We start from the raw sequence: 26,588 nt of genomic DNA, 5'->3' as shown, positions 1-26,588 counted from the left end.
TTAATACACCTACCAGGGTTAGTCTTTTCTCCATCTTAACTCAAGCTTCTAGGCTCTAAGTCACGAAGTTCTTGTTGTCTTATAAGTTAAATATAATTGATTTATTAATTTGTCTATTAGATATAAATTCTCTTTAATAAATCTTGTTGTTTTGTGATTTTCTAACTTTGCGTAGCTTTTATAATCAACTAGTATATAAACCCGTGCAATGCATAATTTTTTTAGTATAAATTAATATAAAGAATCTAAATTTTAATTAATGATGAAATTTCGTATTATCAATATCTATTCAAATATTTTCATTCAATTATAGTTATCACTATAATAATATTAAATCAATTACATAACATATATTTAGATGTGAATAATTACCAAAACTATACATAGATAATTTATGTAAAAAGTATAAGATTAATGATTATTAGTCATAAGTGTTGCAACACAATTGAAAAGTGGGTGCATTGTTTTTAAGTCTCCTATTCAATATTTCAATCTTTGAAATATATACAATAAATGATTAACAATTTTAATATAATTTATAATCAATTTCTCTACAAAACACAAAAAAACTTGCATTTTAGAGCTCCATGAGGATGATACGTGGAATTTTTTTAATCTTTTTATTAGATTGTAAGACGATGTGATTTGAAAATAATAATATTTTTATTATCAAGCGCTCCAAGGAAGGCCGAAATGAATTTTGAAATAAGAAGAAAACAAAAAGGAAGTTAATTAATACTTCCTGTGTTCCACTCAATTTTTGCATCATTTGTCATTTTGGTTCGTCCCACGTAATTTTATCATTTATATTTTTAGACAATGATCTACCAGTTCCTTTTAATCTCATTCATATATTTTAACTATCTTTTAATTTCACCCATATAATTTTTTTTCTCTTTATTTATTACTATTATTCATTTTTTTCTTAAACAAGTCTTACTTTCTCTTTGCTTAAATCCTTAAAGGACAAAGAGAGTAAAGTATAAGTTGCAAGATAAAATCTAAGGAATATATTTGTTAGTTTTCTTTTCCATAAAAGCTATTCATATAAATTATACTTCTATAATTTCTAAATTATTATAATTGAGAATAATTTGCATATTACATCTTTAAAGTTTAGGACATTTGCAAATTACAACCTTAATGTTTATTTTTTGCGAATTATAGGTACAAAAAGTATTAAATTCTATAATGTTTAGGCCAAATCACATAATTTTGACCATTTTAATAGTCGTAATTTTGGATTAAATGGTCAAAATTCTGTAATCCAAAAAAAATAAATATTGAAATTGTAATTCGTAAAAGTTTTAAAATTTAAGGTTGTAATTTGCAAATTATTCTATGATTAATTAATAACTTAATTTTTAAATTAAAAGAAAAACCCATATTTATTAAATTCGCACTTCAGCAAGATTTATATGAGACCGTCTCACATAAAACGACCCAGATAAATATAACCAACTCATTTTTCTAATTTATTAAGTAATTATTTTAATCTCATAAGTGATTATTTTAAGACTCGTTTACAATTGTTTTTTTGTAAGATTAATCATTTTAAAGTTATGAAATATATAAATTAACTCTATAAATATACATAAGGTCAACTAAATAGATAGTATGTTTTAGTCGTGAGGCCGTCTCATTTTAAAAAACATTGGTTCTTACATTGTTCTACCTCTTGTTTCAAATATTTTTTTCATTTATTTTTTTCGCAAATTCAATACAAGATTTAAAATCAAATAACTTTAATTGTGAGTTTTTAAAAAAAATCTAAAAAATTGATATTTTAAAAGTATATATTGAAATAAATCTAACAAACTTCCTATATAATTATGTTTTTTTTATAGATTGATGTAATATTATAGTCAAAATTTGACATAAAAATTTGTAAATTTTATTAGAGAAAGGGAGGGACAATCGAAAAGTCATTTTCACCCATATCATCATTAGCAAATATTATTCGCCATTCATCATCACGGAACACGGATGACGGAATAACGTTTAAGCGCCTTTCGCCGACGTCCACCTTCATTTCTCTCCCTTCCCGGTTGCCATCTTCATCTCTCTCATTTTCGTTACTTCCTTCTATCACCTTTTCCTATGTGTATCTCAATTCCCAAAGAACTCGACGTGTTGCCCTAAATTCATCATTTTATAGATTTAGATTCATTGAACTCTCCAGATCGGACATTTTCTATCGAATTCTCTCAATCTTTTAACGATTTTTTTGATATATTTCTGTCCTCTATCATTCATGCAAATTTTTAACAATTAATTTGGGCGTTTTTTATGAGGTTTGTTTACCGTTGTGGTGCATTAATGTGTTTTTTTATACTATGTTTTTGATTAATGTTTTCTATTGTAATGATAGTAAAGATTAGAAATTTGAGAAAGTTGTTCCGTTATTGATTGTTTGGTAGAATATATACTTGATTTAAGGTTTTGGCAGTCGACATTGGTAACTGAAATTAAGGTTCAAGCTGTGGTATTGAATGTTCGTTAATCTAGAAGGTTGTCGTTTTTTGAGTTTAGAAAGATGATTGATTATTAATTGAATTGTAATGGGGGTTATAGGTGTTATTATTGTTGTTATTTTATGTTTCTGTTTTAATTTTTGTTGATTTGGTTTGAGAAATGAATTAATTTGTGAAGGGAGAAAAAGTTGGCTCCTATTTACTTCCCCTCCCTTTCTGAAACACACTGTTAAAGTTCATTGATGTTTATCCAAATACTGGGGACTTTACTTCATATCAATGGTATTAGCTTTTATATCTTGTTTATCACTAGTTTTATTCTCGCTACAGGAAATGGATGCACAAGGTGGGCGAGGTGGAAGTGGTGTGGATGTTTTTCTTCAAAACTATAATCTCGGAAAAACTCTTGGAATTGGTTCATTTGGTAAGGTGAAAATTGCAGAGCATAAATTGACCGGCCATAAAGTTGCTATCAAGATATTGAACCGTCGGAAGATAAAAAATATGGAAATGGAAGAGAAAGGTATGTGCTCTATCCTTTTGATTGTTCAATTTAAGTTTCATGCATCGTTGCTGGATTTTCAGTTCCAAATTTAGGAGTAGATTTTATTTCTATTATTGTTTGAGTTGTATTTTGGTGGATGTGAGCTTCTGTTTTATAGTTTGCTTGTTATAATGTTTTAATTGCTGATGAAGCTAATGAACTTGGAGAAACATGCGTTTACAAGTTGGTAAAGGTTGAACAATTAGACCCTTTTGAATTTCATAAATAGATAGGTAGGTGCGGGATTTAAGAGCAACCAAACAAGGAAATTGTAAATGAACTAATGTTAAGCACAAAGATTGTGGGTTAGTCTATCTTTAGATTTTTGATTCTATAGTTCTCAACAGTGTATGTTGCTGAATTTAGATTTTTTATTCAGTCATGTTGGAATTAGGCTTTATGATCATTGATTCAGTTGTGCTCCTAGTTCTCTTGGTGCCTGCAGCATCCTTAATTTCCTTTTGGGCGGGAAGTTTCATTTATGTAATATTTTCATCATCTACTGTATAGCATATTTTAAGTTGTTTTCCAGCTAAGCTAGGATGAGTTCTAGATAATTGTTTCTCTCTTTTTGTAGTGAGAAGAGAAATTAAAATTTTGAGGTTATTCATGCATCCTCACATCATTCGATTATATGAAGTTATTGAGACACCGTCGGACATCTATGTTGTGATGGAGTATGTCAAGTCTGGAGAATTATTTGATTATATTGTGGAAAAGGGTCGGTTACAAGAGGATGAAGCACGTAATTTTTTCCAACAGGTAAATTTTTTTACTTTGTACTGATCATGTTTTCTTCTATAATGTTTTTAACCATACATTTTGTTTTTTGCTGCTATGCTGCAATCAGATTATATCTGGAGTAGAGTATTGCCATAGGAATATGGTGGTTCATCGTGACCTGAAGCCTGAAAACCTTTTGTTAGATTCGCATCACAATGTGAAGATAGCAGATTTTGGATTGAGTAACATAATGCGAGATGGTCATTTCCTGAAGACCAGTTGCGGAAGCCCCAACTATGCTGCCCCGGAGGTATCAAAGTTGACTGCAATTAGTTGTTTAGTTGCTTTTGACTTTCTGTTTAATTTTCTTTGATCTACTAGATCAAATCTACAATGTCTTTAGGTGAAAAGTAAAAATCTGAATTTCAGCTTGGAGTTTAGCTGCTTCCTTAGAAGTTCTGTTGATCCTTTTGTCTTACTGCAGAGTCTTCTATTTTTCTCTCCAATAAGTCCTTGCTTAATTTTAACTTGCTGATTTCTGTTTATCTTTCATTGCCTTTCCTGGTAAATAATTTCTCTTTTTGGAGGATATGTCCACGCATTTGCACATTTTCTTATGTGTCTTAACTTGTTGGATCTAATTTCTGCACGTTTATTTGTCCTTTGCATTCTTCAAATTACATGATTAAAACAGTGTCCAACTAACTAATTGGCTAATTACATCTGAGATATGCTACCATATGTGATTTTCCAAAAACCTGATTACCTTTGTTTGTGCATTCAGGTTATTTCAGGGAAACTTTATGCTGGCCCCGAAGTTGATGTATGGAGTTGTGGTGTTATCTTATATGCTCTTCTTTGTGGTACCCTCCCATTTGATGATGAAAACATTCCGAACCTCTTCAAGAAAATAAAGGTACACACGGGTTTATCTATCTGTGTGACACTTCATCTTATGATTGTTGCTTTTACTTGTCATTTGCGCTCAATATTTTTGGTCATTGTTTCTTTTACTTATAAGGAATTGAACTTTTTTCAATGAGTAATAAGATATGAAAGCCGATGGAGGAGTTAAGATGTTCTTATTATAGCACCAAACAAGATTGCATATTATTTGAGCATGATAATAACTCAAAAGCCGTGGGATTTTATAACATTATTGGTTTAAAAGATAGGAGTGGGCGGGGGAGTTTGTTATAAATGAGAATTAGGAGGAATTTTTCCGTACTATCCTATCTGCGTTCTTGTGAAATATGATCAATGTTTCTAATGATTATCTTCATGTTGTAGTTTCCTAAGGGTGAGAGAGAGTTTGTTAAATGAGAATCAATAGGAATATGATTCCTAACTATCGTATCTGCACTCTTATGAAATATGATTGATGTTTCTGATGATTGACTTCATGTTGTAGTTTCCTAATTGTTTGTTGCTTCTCATAAAGTCCTATTGTGTCTTTTTCTCCTTCACTTTATTGATTATGCTTTTTTAACCAACAAAGGTTGGAGTTATCATTTTGAAAATGCTCATGAGCTAGAGGTTTTTCCATATTTAACTGAAAGAGAGCCCTTTCTTTGTTTCTAAAGTTTGATGTTTTTGTTGAAGAGAAACTTGTGACAATTTATATACTCTGGTTAGGTTAAATAGTCTACAAAGATTTGTGACAATATTCTTAGGTTAAGTATCTGTGACTTTTGGGTTAAGTACAGTAATTATTGTTTGGCCAATTGAAATTTAGAGTTTTGGTTGCTAATACTAGACATCAGTACTACCTTTCTGTTAAATTTTGAATATCAGTAGATTTATAGACTCATAAGCTAATTGAAGATATTTAGAGTGTTGGATTTTCTAAATTCTTGAATAGTTGGGTCTTTTTTAGAGAGGATTGAGTATATCAAGTGATATGTTTCTTATCACATGCAATGTTACAAATGTACAACATGAATTGAAGGGTATGCAAAAGTTGTCTTTTATTTTTCTAGGACATATAGGGTATTCTATGGTTTCTCTTCTATGTTGTGATCAAATAACTTTCACTCAATTTTTCTCTGTAGCTTCTCTCACGGATGGTTCTTTATGGGTTGATGGAGTAATGAGACTTAAATAATATGAGGGTAACGTATCCAATTTTTCTGGGCTGGGATCTCTGTACCTCATGGGAAGACTGTCCAATTGCTACCTTATTAATCTGGTGGTTGTTTTTGATTAATGGTCCAATTCTTAATGATGACAGGGAAAAAAAAGCTTAAGCTAACAGTGGCAATGCCTAACGTAATGAAATTTTGGCTAGTTTGCTCGTTTGACAATGTTGATGTATTATTTATGTTTTCAATTTAGATTTGACAAATTTCTTGATTGAAAGATGGGGGTAGGAAGCCTTGCTCGAGTGTTTCTTGTACCAATCTCGATTTGCATGACACTATAATGTTTCATAGTTGTAAGCTGCAATTAAAGAAAGGCAAGTCTTATGGTGCATTTAAACCTACGTACTGTTTTATTGCAAAATAGTACAGTGCAGTGAGCTTTTCTTAGAAGGGTTGAGTGATGCTGGTGCTTTGGTAATGTTGTTGCAAAAACATTCCATAAGGACTATGTTCAGAACAATCTATTGGGGCAAATTGAGGAACATAATTGGTTGACAATATGTGGAATGGGGACAGAGCTAATTAGGTTTTTACCTACACCAGCTGATGCCAAGCAGCATCTTGGAGACCTTTTTGGATCATTTAGTTTTATAAACATGTGAAGGCAAAGGCACTTGCCATTATAATTTACATAGCTTTCAAGTGAAATAATAGTACTTTTTTTAACTAGGTTTCCGAATATCGTTGCAGTTAGGCTATACATGGTATGGTTCGATTCTGGGGCAGTGAGATGTTATCTCAGATAATCCTCACTATGGGTATTCTTGACTCAAATTTCAATTACAAACGTTTGGACCTGATATTTTTTTTGTAGAATGATGATTCGATGTGCAAAAATCTGGGAGTATTTGCAATTGTAACAATGAGAGAAATTGGTAAATTTTACCAACTCGGCTACATGGGGTGATGGCTCAATGCTACATATTAATGTTATTCAATGCGGAGAATTAACTATGATGTCTATGGTACACTGTTGAGATCTACAGCATATCTCCTGCTGTATTTCTTCCTCTTTTGTAATATTTTATGTTTCTCCTTCAAACAGGCATACTGTTCAGATGATGGGTTGGGGAAACAAGGATCTTTAAAATTTGTGTTTAGTATTATGTAGGTCATAAGCGTTGATGCTATTGTTTCTTCTCTAATATTTAGAATTCATAACATCGTTGTAAAACGAAGTCATTTCCTTTTTCACTGCCTATTTGTAATTGTTTACGATGTAGGGTGGAATATATACCCTTCCAAGTCATTTATCACCTGGAGCTAGAGACTTAATCCCAAGGATGCTAGTTGTTGATCCTATGAAGAGAATTACAATTCCAGAGATCCGTCAACACACATGGTTTCAAGCTCATCTTCCTCGTTATTTAGCTGTGCCACCCCCAGATACAGCTCAACAAGCGAAGAAGGTTTGGCATGAATCCTTTTGCTGAAATATAACATATATTTTCGAAAGCTCACTAGTCCTTGTCATTGGTTTGAGACTTCCTTCTAGATCTGCAAGGTTTTTAGTTGTGAGACATTTGTCACTGTCATATTCAATTCCTTTTTAAGTTCTTCTCTTTGGTGCATAAAGTTTTTGTTGCTTAACTTTATATATTAATGTGCTTTTAAGGATTACTGCAATGCTATGTAGACATCTCAATTTTCAGGGAGATATTTTGAATGATATTGTTTATGTATCTTTCATATTCTGCATTTTTCTCTTAGATCCTATTAGCCGTATGTTGACCAATTTTGTTTACAGATTGATGAGGAGATACTCCAAGAAGTTGTTAGGATGGGATTTGACAAGAACCAGCTAATTGAATCTCTTCGCAACAGACTCCAGAATGAGGTTCTGATGATTGTGTCACATATGTTCTTTAATATATTCAACTGACAAATATGCGAACTAATTTGGAATTCTTACCTCGATTATAGGGGACTGTTGCTTACTATTTGCTTTTTGATAACCGATTCCGGGCTTCAAGTGGCTATCTTGGGGCTGAGTTTCAAGAAACAATGGTGCGTTGTGTTTTTATTCTTGTGAATTGTTCTGGAAAAATTAATTTTGCTTATATTGATATTATTTTAGAACTAGTTTTTGACAGAGTACTGTTCCTTTTTTAAGTAGGTACTGTTATACTCATCTGAAAATTTGCAAATGAGCAGTTTTATATATTTTAATTGGTTTCATATTCTTAACCAGTGTAACATAATTCACAAGTTAATTCGCTTTTGAATTCGCTATTTGCTCAAAATGACCTTAAACTAGCCCAAAACTGACCATAATACGCTTTTATTTTTTTATTCGCTTTTTGCAAGGAGATTAGTTAATCATGTGACATGTTCTTGACTACACAAGAAAAACAGCCACCTCAGCTTCTATGAACCATTTAGTATACAAGTTTTAATCTTTTGCTTTTCAGGAGAACAATGTCAGCCGCATGCATCCAAATGAAGTCACTTCTCCCGCTGCTGGGCACCAATATCATGCTTATCTTGATTACCAAGGAATTGGATTGCGACAGCAGTTCCCTGTTGAAAGGAAATGGGCTCTTGGGTTACAGGTTGGTTAGTTATATTTTGATTCCCTCTCCCTCTTCTACAATATTCACCATTGCTTCCATTTGACCTGGGAAGTATTTACAGAATTGTATTGGAAGGAGGATTTTGTTTGTACTTTGTCTCTCCCTCTCTTTGTATGCCTTTTTTTTTTCTGCTTTAGTAAAATGTACAGTTAGGTCTATATTAATTTTATTGAATGACTTGTCTGAACATTGGCAATATAATTTTTTACATTTGACATGTTGATATTTGATATGAAGTTTTACTCTAGGACTACTTGTTAATTTATTTAGGGCTTCCAAAAGTTACCTATTGTAGTAGACTTGTAGTGGTTAGCTGTTCTATTATGTTCATGATTAGATGTTGGCCTTCTGAGGCTAGTTTGTCGGCTGTATTATAAGCTGTTGTGTTCAGCATACTAGCTGTTCAAGTAGTAAAATAACAATAAATTAGTATCCTGAAGTGCTGCCTTCAAATTTACATTTGGTAGCTTCACAAAACTACGTCTTAAAGCTAAAACTTTGTCTATAGAATCAGTAGCTCAAAACCTTAGAATCTATTAACAAACATGTGGTGGAACAAGGAGCCTTGTTTTAATTTGAATAGGAAATGTCTATGTGGAAAACTTATCAATAGCATGAACCCTAAAAAAGGTAAATGGTTCAAAAGCAAATGAAAGAAGGATTTTGTTGAAGCTTAGCTTTAAAAAGCTCTTCTAGGAGCACCTAAATGAGCACCTTGGGCATGTGATGGGCTGCACGCTTTGATAGGGCTGGGAAAGTTGATTTTTTACGACCACCTTTGAGCGCATTTAGCGCCTAAATCGAGCGCCTTAGAGATTTCTTTGATCTTAACCTTAGAAGGAGCCCATTTCATGTGGGCACCCATTTTCTTCCTTTATTTCTTTTCTTTTTCTGTTTTTTTTAGCTCTCTTTGGAGCTTTTAATAATATTTTGCTTGGTTTTGGAGCTTACACCCAAAGGTTAGCGCCTTCGGATAGTTTTCTGAGCTTGCCCAGTGGACCCTTAATGCATTAGGGCACCTTACGCCTTTTGAAACTAAGGGTAGAAAGCTTTTGGAAGAATTGACGGAGAAAAAGGGTTTGGTTGAAAACATTTGATAAATTTGAAGGGTGCACATCTTACTGCCAATCTTTATGGGGGTTGGTTGTGTCCGCGAAATGAACTGTTAGGGATGAAACATGGGATGATGATATCTTTAGAAAATTAGAAATATGAAACTCTAAACGTAAGATGATGTCGATGGTCTAGGTTTGTGCTATGTTAAGAAAGGCGTTGGTAATGAAAATGGATTGGATTAAGGACCTTTTGAAGAAGTTGAGAGCGGGAAAAGATGACTTGGATGGTGGTAGGGAAAAATGTTATAAATGATTTATCAACATTAAATAATTGAATATATGTCCCCTTACATCTTCCAATTTATGATGAAAAAAAGTAAATGAAGTATTTGCTTAAACCTCATGATTAAGATTTCTTTCCTTCTTTACTGTGCTCTTGTGGTCATTTTAGAGTGGCCTGTCTATCAAGTTTCAACTTGTGACTAGTAGTTAAATATTAGGTGCCATGTACTTGGATCTCCGTAGTCTTCCCACATAGGAATCAATATTAGGCGGTTTGTTATGAAAGTTTTCCCTTGTTATTTTCTTGATCAAAAGATATTTCTCAGCCTATCAAATCAAATAATGGAAATCCTATTTCTTTTTTTATTGTTATTTTGCTACGTCTCTTTATGAAACATCTTGGAAGCAGAAACAAACTGTTCTTTTGATTTGTTGAAACAATTGTTTCTATAGCGCATTAGGCTTATTTTTTTACTTTTGCATATTTTTTCTAGTGCTCTGTTAGTAGCTTCAGCTTCAACAGTGAATGCGTTAATTGATGATGTTAAAGATGAATCATTGCAGTTCTAATTATTTAGCCAATGTAATTATCCATCATTACAATTGCATTCGAATTACTTTGTAATTGCTTTTTAATCACATCATAGTTGCATTCCTATATTCTTTTAAATATATTTTTCTATTTATGGGCCTATGAAGATTTAGTTTTCCGATTTGGTTGCAGTCCCGGGCCCAGCCTCGTGAAATAATGACCGAAGTTCTGAAAGCACTGCAAGAATTGAACGTCTGCTGGAAAAAGATTGGGTATTATAACATGAAGTGCAGATGGATTCCTGGAATTCCTGGTCATCATGAAGGGATGGTTGATAATCCTATACATAATTATTTTGGTGAAAAGTTGAATATAGTTGAAAGTGATGGGGTTATGAAGTCACCTAATGTAGTGAAGTTTGAAGTGCAGGTATGGTACTATTTTTGCTACCTATTCATGTTTTTTATTTGATGGAAATTTTGGCTGCTCTTCATGACCACATTAGAATTTTTTGTTCTCCAAAAATATAATCTTCTCTTTTTAATTACACTTAACCTCTTTTGTTAAAACTATGGCTGTACACTTATTAGTTATTACATAAACTCTGAATCGACACCAAACATTTTTGGCTTCTCTGAGCCGGGAGGTTTTAGGAATCATCATTCTATTGAAAGCAATTGTAAATTGTGTAATAAGATTTCGTCACAGCTAAATTTTTTATGTACACCTATGTCGTTGTGAATTTGCATCATTGTGCAAATGAGACTTTTTAAGACAAATGTGGGAATTTGATTTAAATAAAGAGATAATAAATTATGGGAATGACACAAAGAGAGATTGAATTATGGGAATGATATTAAAAGAGAATTGAAATTTGCGGAAGAGGTTTAAGACTGTAGCAGGGTCTTTTTCTAATTAAGGAAATGATGCAAAATAAGAGGAATAGTCCAAAATTGAATGTGAGGCAAATCAATAAGGACAGATGGAATAAAGAAGATGCTATGTACATCTAACACCTTAGTACCTGACCGACTGCCCCCAGTAAAAAAAAATGAGAACTGAAAATTCCAGGATAAAAATCATCTTAAATAGGTTCTATATCCCTAGGATTAGTAATTGTATCTAATTTGATTTTTTTGTTGTTCAATGTCCTTTGTTATCTAGATTTGTTACTTTTCTGATCACCATCTTGAAATGATTTAATGTATGTTGATGCTTCTATGCTTGTGATTTGTGGACGGAAAATGTTCCGACATAAGATGAGAATAATATGAGATTAAATCTCTGCTGTTGGTACACAGACAACAACACTTTGTTTGCATAGAAGGATTTGGAAAGAAAGGAAAGGGAGGGTTTGGAGGGATACAATTTCCTTTGTTTGGGTAATTTGGAGGGGGGGATTTGGAAGGAAGAGTGCAATGAACTGATATTTTGAGATTATAAAGGTAATTTAGATATTCACAACAAGCTGAGACTTAGGTAATAAGTTAGCTTTTAGTGGCTCTATTATTATAAATTGGGGAAGTGGGAAGGTAGTAAATATCCAAAGATTCAGTAAATACATTGTGGGTGAGTCTTATACATGATTTATCTTTTTATTATTTTGCCTTTTGTAATCGTCCTTTAAACATTAATATTACAACTTCATTTCTAGTTTATCCATTTTAATATTTCATTAATAGCTTTATTGTTTAATCCAGTTAATCATGAAATATTTGCCAAGATCGATATGATGCTAAGAAATTTGATGAACGATAATAATAACAATGAACTAAATAAATGTTTGACAATGTAAAACTTGCAAAGAGACACAAAGATTTAAGGAGGTTCACCCAATGATGGCTACGTCCTCCATTGCGTGTAGTTTCTTGTTTATCTTATATCAAATGAGTATAAAACACTCTTACAAATGAAGTATTACAATTGAGTAAAAGATAAATCAAAAGGCAATGTGTTTGGCTTAGGGGTTGTGTTTGATAATTTCTCGAGTGAGTATGAGAGCTGTATTTATAGTACTAAGTACATTCAATGATAATTGCTCACTTAATACATGTTTAATGTTGAATAATGAATGATATGAAACAACTCCAAGAGCTTGAAAGGTCAAAAACAACATCCTAGGAGTATCGGAGGAACCGCTCGACCAAAACAGAGAGCTCGATCGGTCGAGCGAGCTACAGACAGCTTCTGGATGCATTCTGTCTGACCGCTCGACCAACCCAAGAGCTCGGTCGAACGAGCTGGTCGAGCGACCGTCAGACTTCTTCTGTCAGTTTCTGCTCGAGCAAAGTATCTTTCAAGACCCTTTGCACTTCATTAATCACCATTAACACTAATAATTCCCATGAATACTTCACCACAATAAATCACACTTAAACACTACAATCATTAAGTTAACAACTTAATCATCCACATTAACATACTCATTGGTTTCCATCCCAAGAGTCACACATGAATGCACACATTAATTGTGCACTCAAGTTACACCATTTATGATACCATTCATAACAAATCAGTTCATAGCAAAGAGATTAGTTTCCTTAAATTTTATACATTAATGACAATTTCTCCATAAGTGGAATGATTTGGAAGGAAACTGAGTTTTCTCTTCGTATCCTTTCCTTTCTCTCTTAAACAAACATGGGAGACTTTTCTCATCATTCCCTTCTCTTCTTTTCTTTTCCCTTCAAAATTTTTATCCAAACATTGTGTAAATGATCTTAATTTTAAAGAAGATATGTTTTTCCTTTAAGAAATGAGAATTTGCTTTAATATTACTGTGTATAAGTTTTCCCTCCAATCTTATTGGTTGCCGTGCAACGTTCATGGTCACAAGTAGAATTTAATGAAGGCTCATGCTTTTTGTGGATTATTTGATGTTTGATTTCTCATTCAAAAAGAGGACTTTTAGCTTCCAAGAATCTGCTTGTAATACTAATACCGTCTCACTATTCCTGTGATATGAGTGTTGCTGGGGTGTTGCTGCATTTGTATATATATTGGATACATGAACAATTTTTTCTGCATAGATTATGATCCAGATGGATAATATGAATTCTAATGCGTTTTAAGCGGGATTGTCTCAACAGTTATACAAGACCCGTGAGGAGAAGTATCTACTTGATCTACAAAGGGTCCAGGGACCTCAGATGCTCTTCCTTGATCTTTGTGCAGCTTTCCTTGCTCAACTTCGCGTGCTCTAGCTAGCAATAACCGGGTTATATTTCAAATTTAAATGTCATAGCATTCATATAATTTGTATATATGATCTATGGTCGTGTTTCATGTGCATTTTTATCTTGGTAGAGCGAGTTTTATTGCTGACCTAGGTTCTTACCATGCCAAATGCGATAAATCATGATATTCGAGGAGAGTATTGTGTTCTCTCCCATCTCATGGTCTAGCTGAGTTTTAAAACTCACATTGCAGCCATCCTTTGTATCGCATAATTTATGCCAATTAAGAAAAGACCAAATTCCCTCGGATGTTGTCCTATATATTTTACTCTCGACTCTCGAGTGTTATTGTGTAAGGTCTGCTGACCATACCCTTTAGTCTTGATTTACATCTTATGAAGTTTGGTCCAAGAGATGTGCTGTATTGATTATTGTAGGAGTAATATTCGCGTTCTAGAATTTGTATCGACTCTATTGCTCAGGTGTTAGGTCTACTGACCATACCCTTAGGCCTGTGAAGAACATTATATTATTAACATTAAAGATTGTATCATAAACGACCCATTTGGTACATGGTATTAGAGGGCGATAATGGTAATAAAATTAAGTAATAAAAAATTTGGTTGTTTGGATGCCTTCAATGGTAATGGATGGTAATAAAATAAAGTAATGAAATTACCAAAAAGGGTCATTTTTATTACCATCAAACAACCTGGTATTAGGCTGTAATGGTAATGAAGTATTACTGTAGTAATAAAATTAAGTAATGTTGCTTCGAGCTGAAGAAAAAAAATAATGACGAAAAAAAGGTAATATATGTAATTATCCAAAAAAATATTATTATTAAAAAAAGAATCATTAGATAGAATAATTTAGATACAATAATGCTTTTAGATACAAATATACAATAATGAAACTAAGAGTCATTATCATTTTTTATTACTAACAACCAAATGCAATCAATGGAATATTATTTCTATTACCGTTCTTTAGTCATGCATACCAAACAAAAGAATCTTCATTACCAATTCTCATATCCATTCCTTCATTACTAATGCCATTACAACATTTTATTTCCATTACTTCATTACCATCAACCAAACGGGCCGAAAAAGTAATGATTTACACTTTGTTTTAATAGAAATCTTATGTGAAAAACATTTGAAACTGTACGTTTTAGTAAATAGAAAATCAAAGGGAATGAAAGGAATTGACCAATTAATAAACCACTTGTCTCACTAAAATTGTTATCAGTAAAACAAATTCATTAATGACTTGGATACCAAATAGGAGTAATACTTTACTAAATAACTAATTAACAAAAATGTATACTTATATTATTTTTTTATTATTCGTAAGTAACTGAAATACTAAATGTTCTTTCCGTTTAAAAAATTTTATTTTGGAGAGAAATTTGATTTAGATTTTTAAGATATATATAGATAATAAAATATATCCATGTGAGATCTTGTTAGATTCGTCTTAATGTATATTTTTTTTATTATATAAATTTTTTGTAAATTTTTATAATGTGTATTTAGAGATATTGAGATTCGATAGTTACTTTGAAAATTGTGCAAAAAGTAAATGAGATGAACAAAGAACGGAGGGAGCATTATTTTTTAGCTTAAATTTTAAATATTACTTAGCTTGGTTCCACTAGTTGTACTTGTTATTTTTACGCTATCGAATATAATGTATTATTTTAACTATTAATATTATATTTCAAATAAAAATTATAGAAAGTTTAAACATAAAAAATATGCTTAGGCAATAAAAAATATGCTTAGGCAAATCAAATAAATTGCCTTTTAAATTTTTTTTAAACATAAAAAATAATGAATAACATAACAATACAATGTGACTAAGTTAAACCACTAATACAAGTTCCATGAATTTGATATTTCTTTATCACGTATAGATATCTTTACTGTACAAATATTTAGAAAAATAGAAAAGAAGCTTATTATAAAAAAATTCCTAAAATAAACTTCGAAAAATGTTAATTCCCAAAATAAGCGTTTTTGTGTTCGAGTCTAAGATTAGGACCTTAGGCTATTCGCTGTTACGAACAACGAACAAAGAAACTGATCAAAAAATTTAAAATTCTTTGTTTATTGTTCGTATCAGCGAACAAAAGTCATAGCGTTGGAAGGGACAACAAACAAAATAAAACAAAGTTTATTTTTTGTTAGTAACAATTATTATTATTATTATTATTATTATTATTTTATTTTTTTTTTGTCTAATACCTTAGGTGATCAATTCTTTATTACTTTCTAATTAATTCTTTCTCCTCTTTGACAATCATATTCCTTTAATTATTTATCTAACTAACTTTATTATTCTACTTTAATTTTTATTTTCTCCTTAAATATTTACATTTAAAATACTTATAATCTTAAAATGATCGTTTATCTAATGAATTAGAGGAATACGGTCTTACATAAAGACAAACGGGTTAGATTAAAAGTGAGACCATAATTATGCTTTTGATGGAGATTAAATATAGTTGAAATTAGGATGGATTTGGCTTGTCTTGGGTGGACTAGCTTAGGTCATTCTTATTAAAATCTTAAATACATGGGCAAAGTACGGACATTCCTGTTAGATTAGTGTGTTCTAAGAAAAGAGTACAGTGAAAATAGAACATTTTACATTAATAATTCTGCATGCAACTTTGGTCAAGATTAGTTGCCACAACCGCACAATTTTTGAGAAACAACAATTAAGTCAGCGTCATATGAACATGATTAATGGGAATTGGGCCCATATAGGGTTTGAACAAAGTTTGGTCTAAACCGTTAATCAAATCGGAATTTTAGTATTTGATCTGATCTATGGTGTAAAGGTCTGGACTGGTTTTTTTTCAAAATAAATTATGGTTTACAGTTTAGTCTCGGGTTTTTATTTTTCAGATCATACCAGACCGCAAACCGTACTATGGTCGAAAATCATAATTTTATTTTTAAAAAATAAGTTGCTACTAGTTATTTCAAGATGTAGTTACTTAATATAGTAATATATACTTGAATGATGTTGATGTCATAAATTAATTACAAATTATTATATTTAGTGATTGTAGGTGCGAAATATTTGCATAAACAAATGTATTAATTTGGATAAATATATAAAAATAAAAACCGTAGACCAGACCGTTGTAAAACGATTTGGTCCAGTCCGGTTTGGTAATTTAAACGGTCCGAAATTTCCAAACTGAAATTTTTAGTTTGGTCTGATTTTAGTGTCAAACCAGACCAAACCGAACCGTTTTCCCCTCTAATCCCACATGATTGAAGATAGACAAAATGAATGCATAAATGAGTAGTATTCCCTTTCTCCTCGATGATGCAAGAAACAATTTGACAAAAATTTATATGAATAAAATTAAAATGATGCATAAATAAGAATTAAAAGTTGTAAGGGCTATATATTTGTCCAAGATAAAAATGTTATAAATGTAAAAGAGTGATAAAATTAAAATGATGCATAAATAAGAATTAAGGGGCCGTTTGGTTGAGGGTAATAATCAAAAGGAAAGGGAATAAAAATAACTAATTCCCTTTGTTGTTGTTTGTTTGCCACTTTTTAGCATTCCCTTCCCCCATTTTAGTTTTGGGTTTATCCCAAACTATTATACTCTCATTCCCCACCCCCCTACACTTTCCCATTCCATTCCCCACTTCATTACCCATCACTTAAAATTTGAACTTTGATTTATGAGTATTGTTATAATTCGCCACTCTTTTCATTTTGTCGCCACCCCTAAATAAAATTACGAATTTGCCCTTGGACTTTAAAAAATTACGAATTTGCCATTGGATTTAATAACACTATTATCAACTAAATTAATAAAAAAATTATTAATAAAAAATTAAAAATTAATTAACAACTAAATTTTATGTAATATATTATTATTATATTAAAAAATAATTAAACATTCAAATAAATCATTTAAATTCAAAACTAATTATTATAATAACATTATCATAATATAATATTATATTAAAATAAAATAATTTATTACAACATTTATTTAAATAGCAATAACTTTAAAAATAAATTAATTAAACAAAAAAATTTCATAATTCGAAATTAAAAAAAATTTTAAAAAAATACCAGTCGCACTTTTTGTGCGACGGGTAATTTTTTTTTTTTTAAATTGTTATTAATTTTATTTTTATTATTATTGCTATTATTATTGTTGTTGTTGTTATTATTATTATTATTATTATTATTATTATTATTATTATTATTATTATTATTATTATCATTAATATTATTATTATTTGTAATCAATGGAGCTAGAAAGATATTATTTAGAGTTATGTTTTTTTTTCTTCATATTAGAGGAAAAGATGATGCAAGTTAATGATATTTTTTTTAAAAATAAGTTTTTTAAGTTTATCATATAATAACTAGTTATTTTTGGAAAAAATATAAAAGAATTTAAAAACTCATAATTTGATTCCTTAACTTGAACCAAACAGTCATAAAGGGAATCAATGAGCATTTCATTCCGTTTCCTGAACACAGCCAAACGACTAGGCTAAATTAGGGGAATCCATTCCTTTCTCCTTCATTCCCTTTCCTCATTCCATTCCGATTCCCTTGTGCGAACCAAACGGCCCCTAAAAGTTGTAAGGGCGATATATTTGTCCAAGATAAAAATATTATAAATGTAAAAGGGTGAGATTAAAATAAAATATTGGTAAGTTCATAGTAACAAAAAAAATAATTAGTTAAGAAACTTTTTGAGTGGATTAATTAAGAATTTATAGAACAAAGAAGATACCACATAAACGATATGTTCAACAAATGACTATCAGACTATTGGTTGAAATTGTTAATTGAAACTATTGATTGTTTTGGCTAATTGAAAGTATTGGTTGGTTTGTCAAAGTTAGTTATTTAAGCCAGTTGTTATGGAAATGTTTGATAATTTTAGTTGTTGCCTATTGGATGTTATTAAAGAATAAGTTAATAAAAAAACCAAAAGTCAATTAAAAGTTATCTATGCTAATTTTTGAGTTTGTCTTTAAAATCAACTTATTAGTTGGCTAAAAAAAAAATCCATTTTAAAAATATTAATTTTGTAAGTTCTTTGATAAAATTCAATCAAAAAGCCAACAAAAAAAAATCATGTCACACAAATTTTGCTAGAAGTATATTTTAGAAATTCGGGTGCTACATAATTTATCCCTTAGGTTTTGCTACATTTCTGTTTGAGTCATAATATATTATATTTCTTTATTTTTCAACTATACTTTAACTTATCTTTTCATTTCTTTTATACTCCCTCCATCCCATATAATTTGCATCAAAGATAAAATTGTTGTTTTTTTAAGAAAAAGGTGGATAATGGTAATAAATAAAGAGATAGAATGAATTGTATGAATGAAAATAAATGATAGTCAAAATGTATGGATGAGATTAAAAGTAACTGGTGGGCCATAGGCCAAAAATATAAATAATGCAAATTAATTGGGACGAACTAAAATGAAAAAAAGGCGCAAATTAAATAGGATGGAGGGAGTATGTTCTTTCATTTCCTCATCAAATATACTTAATTTTAATTTTTTTTTGAGAAATTTCTCAAAAAGTACCTAATAAAAAATTTTGCCAAAAAATACCTAACAAAATTTTTTCTTTTTTAAAGAGTACCAAGTAACCTTTTTCTTTAGTTGACCGTCAAATATAACGGTTGACTGGTCAAAATCAAAAATTCTTCTTCCTCATCTTCAATTTTTTTTTCAATTTAATTCCAATTTTGACTAAAAAGTAGATGAAGAAGACAGTGAGGAAATTGAATCGGAAAAGAAATTGAAAATGAGGAAGAAAAATTTTCGATTTTGACCAGTCAACCTTTATATTTGATGGTCGACTAAAGGAAAACGCTAATTGGTACTCTTTAGAAATGAAAAAATTTTATTAGGTATTTTTTGACAAAAAATTTTTATTAGGTACTTTTTAGAATTTTTTTATTAGGTACTTTTTGACACTTTTCCCATTTTTTTATCTCATCTCTTCTTGCGTTTCAAAATACTTGCAACATTTGCTTTTTCACGCGATCCAATAAACTAATTCAATTTGTAATATCTCCAATTATGTATAGTAAAAAATTATAAAAATTTGATATTAATAATCTTTGCATTGAGACGAATCAAACAAGATCCTACTTAACTATATTTTAGTTTATATATCAAAAATTAATTACAAATTAAAGAAGATAAATAAATAGTATAATTATTTTTAATGTTGCAAATAAATTGAAATGGAGAAGTATATAGGAAGTATTTCTTTAGTTTTTACCTCTTTTATACCTTTCTTTAATTACACCAATTTTGTACTTGTACTAAGAGTTGAAAATGGAAAACCCATTTCTTATTTGTCGCTACCAATTTCATTTTATCGCCATCCCCCCCTTGAATGAAATTACGACTTTACCCCTGAAATTTAAAAAATTACGAAAATGCCACTAAGCTTATAACTTATATAAAAACACTTCAAATCCACTCAATAACACTTTCATCACTTCCATAAAATCAAATTCTTCACATAAAATTAAGCGGAGCTAAAACTTTGGAATCGAAATCGTCAACAAAAATTCGAGGTAAGTTTTTTTTAAATCAATCGAAGCAAAAAAAAAAAAAAAAAATTTGGATTCGGCCCAGTCGCACAAAACGTGCGACTGGGCCAAAACCAAATTTTTTTTTTTTTTTTTTTTTTTTTTTTAAATTTTTGAAAGAGTTTGTTGTTAGTTAATGTTATTTAGTAAATGTTGTAATAATATGTATTATGATAATGTTGTTGTAAGAAGTAGTTATTGATTTACGTATTCGAAAAAGAAAAAAAAAAAAAAATTAAAACCGGTCGCACGAACCGGTCGCACATTTTGTGCGACCGGTTCGTGCGACCGGTTTTATTTTTTTTTTTTTTTTATTGTAATGAATTTGTTTAGTGTAATTAATTTATTAAATTTGAGTTGTTTAAATATTTATCAATATAATAATTGTTTAATTATTTGTAAATGTGAAATATTTTACGTGTTGCTTGTTTTTAATTTATTTGATTTTAAGTAATTTAAAATGTTGTCTTAATTTAAATTATGAAAATTCTAGTAAATGGCTGGAAATCAAGGTAAAGGAAAAGGGTTTTTTAGAGGTTTATTAAGCGGCAATAGATCTAGGCCTACTTTACTGAGAGGTGATCCCCATGAGAGGGGGGTTACGGGATCTGCAAGGCGAGCAAGGCAAGAACAAGCGGCCATACATAGTCAGGCCCAACGTTCAAGTACCCTAGAGCAAGTGCGTAGTCGCTTTGAGCGCCAAAGTAGCCTACATAGTCATACGGTCGGCTCAGGTGACGATGATACTGATTACGACGAGTCTCTTAGTCGGGAAGAGTCTCTTGGTCAGGATGAGTCTGCATGTCATCCTGTTGATTGGACGATCGTAAGAGGCCATGCTGTTAAGTTCAAGAGTAGAGGGCAGGGCTCGAGTGGCACTTCTGATCAGGCAGGAGTAAGCCAGGCTGAGGATGCGGCTCCACGGGGGAGGAGGCGATCGCAGTCCGCGGACACGGACTGGTTAATCACATCAGCCCAGCCCGGGGGCCCTGTTGATACTACTTTAATACCCAGCTACGGTGGGCACGTAGCAAAGGCTATATTTGAGGGATCGGAGCGCACCCCTCCGATTTTGGAATGTCGTGCTCGGAAGAAAACGTTGGATTCAATCATTAGACTTCAGGACATGTCTGATGAATTGTACAGAGTGTTACCTGGTACTCCCCTTGGTCGGCTGCCGTATATAATGCACCAGCACATCGACAGTGCTCTCATTACGGCATTTGTGGAAAGGTGGCAGCCTGACACCAACACCTTCCACATGCCGTGGGGGGAGATGACCATAATGTTGCACGACGTGCAACGCATCTTGGGAATTGGCATTGACGGTTCACTTCCCGTGCAACCGTCTGATAATGAATGGCAGCTTGGCCTGGCCGGCCTTTTTGGTATGCCATTGTCGGAGCTGCGTGCGAAGGGGCACTTCACAAGCGGCAGCATTAATGTTGGTGCACTGTTGCAGCTATGCCACCGTTCTCAGTCTATGGATACTCAACGTACCGCCTACTACATGGCTATAGTAGGTTCCACGTTGCTCGTGGATAAGACTAGAGTCGGGATGCGTCCTCACCCTGTTGTTACTGTTACCGCTGATGAGGCTGATATTGCTTGGGGTGCAGTGACGCTTGCTCACATGTATCGCCAACTGGGTATGGCGACAAGGACTGGGTGCAAGACTATTGCTGGTTGCCTGACACTGTTGCAGACATGGATTTACGAGTACTTCCCAGCCTTCCGCCCCCATCCGCGTCAAGCTGACATGCCGAACAAGACAAGGGCAGAGATGTGGTCCCCGCCGAAGCCAATCCGCGAGCTGAGCAGACTGATAGACTGTAGGAGCATACTGGATGCCATGACAGAGGCACAGGTTTTGTACATGACTTCAAACTTAATTGTTTAACTTGTCAAGGGCAGAGATGTTATGTTGATTATGTATTATATTCATTGTGAGCAGGTGGAGTGGACTCCGTACTTGACTTATGATAGGTCTTTATTGAACGAGCACCCACGTACCTCGTATATCGGTGGTATCACCTGTTTCGATATCGTGGAGGTCTATTTGCCTGAGAGGACAGTGAGGCAGCTCGGTTTTGCACAGGAGATTCCCCCGGCTCCGCTGAGACCTACCCAAGCTCTGCGACTAGCACAGGGCTCCTACTCAGTTACATTCGCTTCTTCCTGTATGTTTACAGAGATGTGGAGTAGGTTCCCTTACTGTGCCCGCGTAGTGGAGCAGGCACAGCGTCGCGCATCGGTTCCATCAGAGGCTGCCCCGGATTACGTGGACTGGTTTAGAGTGTCTTCCCACTGTTTTCTCATCCCAGGTGAAGGACCTGCTGCTGCGTTTGGTGCTGCTGATAACAGAGTCGAATATGTTAGTATTCCTAATTATATATTTTATTTTTATGTTTCATAACATGTATTGACTTTGCAATTGTCTGGTTTTACAGTTTGCTGCTGAATTTCCAACTCGACTTGCACCATTGCTCAGGATGCCAGCTATTGCTCAAATGACGCCTCGGGAAAGAGATGCTGCTGATATGTATTTAGAGGATCTTAGAGAGTTGTTTTCCGAATGGCAAGAGTGTAGAGGGCGCAGCCCCTTATAGACATTTACCTGTTTTGTAATGCATGAACAATTGTTGTATTTAATCTTTATGTATGAACAACTTTTTAATCGTTTGAACAATTGAATTATATATAAACACTATGGAGAATCTAAATTCACCGCGTCTCCGGCGGTGTTATTATGCTGTTGTCGTTGTATGTTGCACATTCTACTCCAAAGTGATATCCTATTACGATATTGTCTTTCTAAATCTGCACATGAATTGTTAGCTGCTCTCCAATTTTGTTGGACTGGCGGCAGTGGAGATGAATCATCGTTCATTAAAAGCTGAACATAATGATTCCCGTTTACCCAAAGAATATGTATAAGTTTATTTACGCCATGCATTCCCCCTGTTCTTCTTAAAGGAAACACTAAACAATTGTACATTGGATGACCATCCACAGAGCCATAATACGCAATTGCTATGTTTAAAAATGTTGCTGCAGAATACAGTGTTGTCGCTTCCAACCAGTGATCGTACGGAGCAGGTCCTTTATTGTGGGCACCAACTCTGAATATAGCTTCCTCCACCGAATCTGCTGATAAATATAAGCGTGCATATTGTTCTCTATGCGTTTCCATTTCCAAACTCAATGCACGTCGTAACAGAGGCCATGCTTCCTCACCCCCTAACTCTGTGGCGGCAATAGCTCTAAATCCACAATTACCGTCACCTATAACATCAATCCAATCAAACAGATATGGCGGAAGAATAAATGGAATGTGATCTGGCCACGGAAAAAGTGAAAAATCACGACCTGCTGCACCATCTGAATAAATAACAACATATCATTACGCCAATATTGATATAAAACATATAAGATTAAATGAAAAGAAATAAGAGTACCTGATAAGTTGAAACTGAAGTTAATTCCAACTGATGATTGATGCGACCGGCTGCTTGATCTACCACTGGATCTCCCGCGTGATGATGATCTTGATCCGCGACCCCTTGAGGACGATCTACTGTACTCAAACGCACTTTTGTTTCTCCTCAAGGTTCTGCTTGTCATTGGTCTTCCTTTCCTCGGTGGACTTGCTTCGGGCTCAGGTATGTCGTCACCATCGGGGTGCAGCTCATGTTCAAGTACCTGAGAGACGCGTCGTAGTACTGAGGGGTCGGATTTTAAAACTTCATCCACCAACGATTGAAAGTACTCTTTATCATCGGCGTTTGCGTGCCGTACTTCTTCGTTCGCGTCTTCTTCTGCATCTAAATACTTTAACGTTTTCCAAAACGGATGTATATCGTCCAAGTACAAAGCACCATTAGACCTGATAGACAAGTAACAGTAACACGCGCATGGTAATCCGTGGGTTTTTTGAATGACACAACCGCATTTTTCTAAAAGACAACTGCCCAGGGTTAGCATCCGGTTGTGCTCCATCATCAATAGTTCCAAGGCAAATATAGAAACATGACGATACAACGGTCGTAGAAAATTTAGTCGCGACGTTCTTGAAATGGAATTCTTAGATTCCTCAAGAGCTTGTCTTATTTTTGATTGTTGATTCGTAATTTGTGCGTGCGCCCTTTTAAACAGCGTATCGAATGAGCTATTACCGCTACCCAAGTAGTACTTGAAGGAAGAGTGTTGACTTTCAACTCGACTGGTAGTCTGGTTACCCAAGTGCAAACAATCATTCGTCCACGCACGCACAAATTTCTCTTTGTGAGGAATCCATGTTCCTGCCAAATATTGCACGACTCTCCGGTTCCTAGTCGACCAAGTGGACACAATCCCTTCCCATCTGTTTTCAAAATCGGCGATCGTCATACTGTTAACCAAGGGGTTCCATTTTGTTTGCCTGAATAACTGGCCCTGTTGATTTTTCTTGCCGCCACACAATTTATCGACCATGTTCTCCACGTCATTGCCAATATGCCATACGCATAATAGATGTCGTACATCTGCATTAAACATAAATTTAAAATTAATTCAGAAATATATAATACATAGATCGACGATAATTAATAATTAAAACATGTTTACTTGGAAAGACAGCATGAATAGCTGCAGACAAACCCTCATCCCGATCCGTTACGATTACATCCGGCGTCTGCACTGTCCCGTAAATATCCCTCAACCTCTCCAACACCCAAGAATAAGACACAGCCGCCTCATCTCGCATCAAACATAATGCAACCAAGAAATTATGATTCGTTGGCGTCATTCCAATGATTTCGCAAAGGGGCCACTTTTGCTTATTCGTTTTGTACGTTGTGTCTATCAACACAACATGGGGCCACGAACGTAGCATCTGGATAGAAGTTGGATTCGCAATCAATAATCTAGTCAACTGATCCTCACTATCCAAGTCCCTCCAAACTACATAATTATGCTCCGTGGCCATATACAGACAGTGTTGAAGAGGAGTCCTACCATCCATCTCTTCTCTCCTCATTGACTGTCTCTCATTGTAAATTTGATTCATACTAGCATAAAAACGAGGAAAATTTCTTCTAATTGAAGACATTATAAATGCTGGTTGCATGCCAGTTGCACTTAGATCTCGTATGTGCTGCCTGATATCCACAGTCATCCTATTTACTCTTATTTGACCATCTATGTACATGAAGAACGGATGGTTATGTATTCCTTTTTCACTAGGAAACACTCTAACCGTCCAAGGTCTTTCCTTTGGGTTACGACTAGTTCCTAAAATCATAAATTTACACCCACAACCCCTACTTTTGGAACCTGGTCGGGGAGCATTGTCTAAGTTATGCAAATCAACACTTCTTTTATCGTAACGGTGACATCTTAAGTACAGACTCACTCTAGAACGCCCTTCTTTTTTTTTATATGAAGCACGTGTAAATTGAAATCCAATTGTTAGTGCTATCTCATTAGCCCAAGTATGTAAATCATCTACAGAATCAAATTCTCTATCGGTAACAAATCTATCAGAATAATCTATATTATCTCCTAAATTTTCAAAGTCCTGCAAATAATAATTATAATAACATTATCATAATATATCAAAATAATAATAACTTAAAAAATAATTATTTCTACAAAATAATTATAATAAAATACCATTATTATAGCACAACAATAGATTAAAATAAAATAATTTAATTAAACAAAATAAATTTTATAATTCGAAGTTAAAAAAAAAAATAAATAGAAGTCGCACAAAACGTTTTGTGCGACTTCTATTTATTTTTTTTTTATTCAAATACAAAAAAAAAAAAAAAAAAAAAATTATGAAGTAGTCGCGCGAACCAGTCGCACGTTTTGTGCGACTCCCAGTCGCACGTTTTGTGCGACTGGTTTGTGCGACTACGTTCCTATTTTTTTTTTTTTTTTTTTTGCAAAAATCGAACCGATTAATTACTTACCGGATCGTTATCATGCACGTCTTGGTATGCCATTGATGTTCGATCTAGAGTTCTAGCTTGTTTAACTTTACGTATTGTTTTTAGAGAGTTTTTAGAGAGAAGGTATCGTGTTTGAATTCGAATATACTACCATAAAGCCTCTGAAAATTCAATATATATATAATTCCGATAATAATGTCATTAAGCGATAACAATGTTATTAAGTGCCATTTACATTTCTTAAACATTTTTTAACTTAAGTGGCATTTTTGTAATTTTTTTTAATCTAGGGGTAATATGGTAATTTTGTTAGAAGGGGGGTGGCGATAAAATGAAAAAGGTGGCGACAAATAATAATTCCAATGGAAAAAGGGGGAAGGAAAAAAGAAAATGGAAGGAAGGAGAGTAGGAAGATAAAGTGATGATATGATGTTGGCCAAAAAGAGGGTTGAGGTCATGCCATATGTCATCCTTCACATGTCACCACTAAAATCAAACCTGGCCAACTTTGTGTTGAATATTAT

The 26,588-nt window shown here is 33.1% G+C and overlaps 3 protein-coding genes across 5 annotated transcripts; 2 read left to right on the top strand and 1 right to left on the bottom strand.

The window, feature by feature from the left end:
- Positions 1 to 1,889: 1,889 nt before the first annotated feature.
- On the top strand, positions 1,890 to 13,911 carry LOC130828124 (SNF1-related protein kinase catalytic subunit alpha KIN10-like). 3 transcript variants are annotated; one of them, XM_057693939.1, is made up of 11 exons: positions 1,890 to 2,047; positions 2,805 to 2,997; positions 3,596 to 3,780; positions 3,869 to 4,051; positions 4,526 to 4,657; positions 7,106 to 7,291; positions 7,630 to 7,719; positions 7,806 to 7,889; positions 8,294 to 8,434; positions 10,517 to 10,753; positions 13,414 to 13,911. In XM_057693939.1, exons 2-11 carry the CDS (start codon positions 2,808 to 2,810, stop codon positions 13,525 to 13,527), a joined length of 1,542 nt encoding a protein of 513 aa, XP_057549922.1. In that variant the 5' UTR covers positions 1,890 to 2,047; positions 2,805 to 2,807; the 3' UTR covers positions 13,528 to 13,911. The 3 variants fall into 3 exon arrangements, with proteins under 3 accessions (XP_057549922.1, XP_057549921.1, XP_057549920.1); XM_057693938.1 differs by having other exon boundaries at positions 1,890 to 2,294; XM_057693937.1 differs by having other exon boundaries at positions 1,890 to 2,997.
- A 6,018-nt stretch (positions 13,912 to 19,929) lies between these two features.
- Positions 19,930 to 22,862, top strand: LOC130828546 (protein MAIN-LIKE 1-like). The gene is made up of 4 exons (XM_057694511.1): positions 19,930 to 20,113; positions 20,622 to 21,995; positions 22,083 to 22,502; positions 22,579 to 22,862. The coding sequence occupies exons 2-4, from the start codon at positions 20,625 to 20,627 to the stop codon at positions 22,735 to 22,737; spliced, it is 1,950 nt and encodes a 649-aa protein (XP_057550494.1). The 5' UTR covers positions 19,930 to 20,113; positions 20,622 to 20,624; the 3' UTR covers positions 22,738 to 22,862.
- Positions 22,853 to 24,679, bottom strand: LOC130828545 (uncharacterized). The gene is made up of 3 exons (XM_057694510.1): positions 23,587 to 24,679; positions 23,076 to 23,509; positions 22,853 to 22,942 (listed from the first exon to the last, which is right to left on the bottom strand). The coding sequence occupies exons 1-3, from the start codon at positions 24,662 to 24,664 to the stop codon at positions 22,853 to 22,855; spliced, it is 1,602 nt and encodes a 533-aa protein (XP_057550493.1). The 5' UTR covers positions 24,665 to 24,679.
- Positions 24,680 to 26,588: the final 1,909 nt, after the last annotated feature.

The sequence above is a fragment of the Amaranthus tricolor genome, chromosome 12, assembly GCF_026212465.1.
Source record: "Amaranthus tricolor cultivar Red isolate AtriRed21 chromosome 12, ASM2621246v1, whole genome shotgun sequence".
NCBI lineage: Eukaryota > Viridiplantae > Streptophyta > Magnoliopsida > Caryophyllales > Amaranthaceae > Amaranthus > Amaranthus tricolor.
The sequence above is the reverse complement of the archived record's forward strand: the minus strand, read 5'-3'. Positions and strand labels throughout refer to the sequence as shown.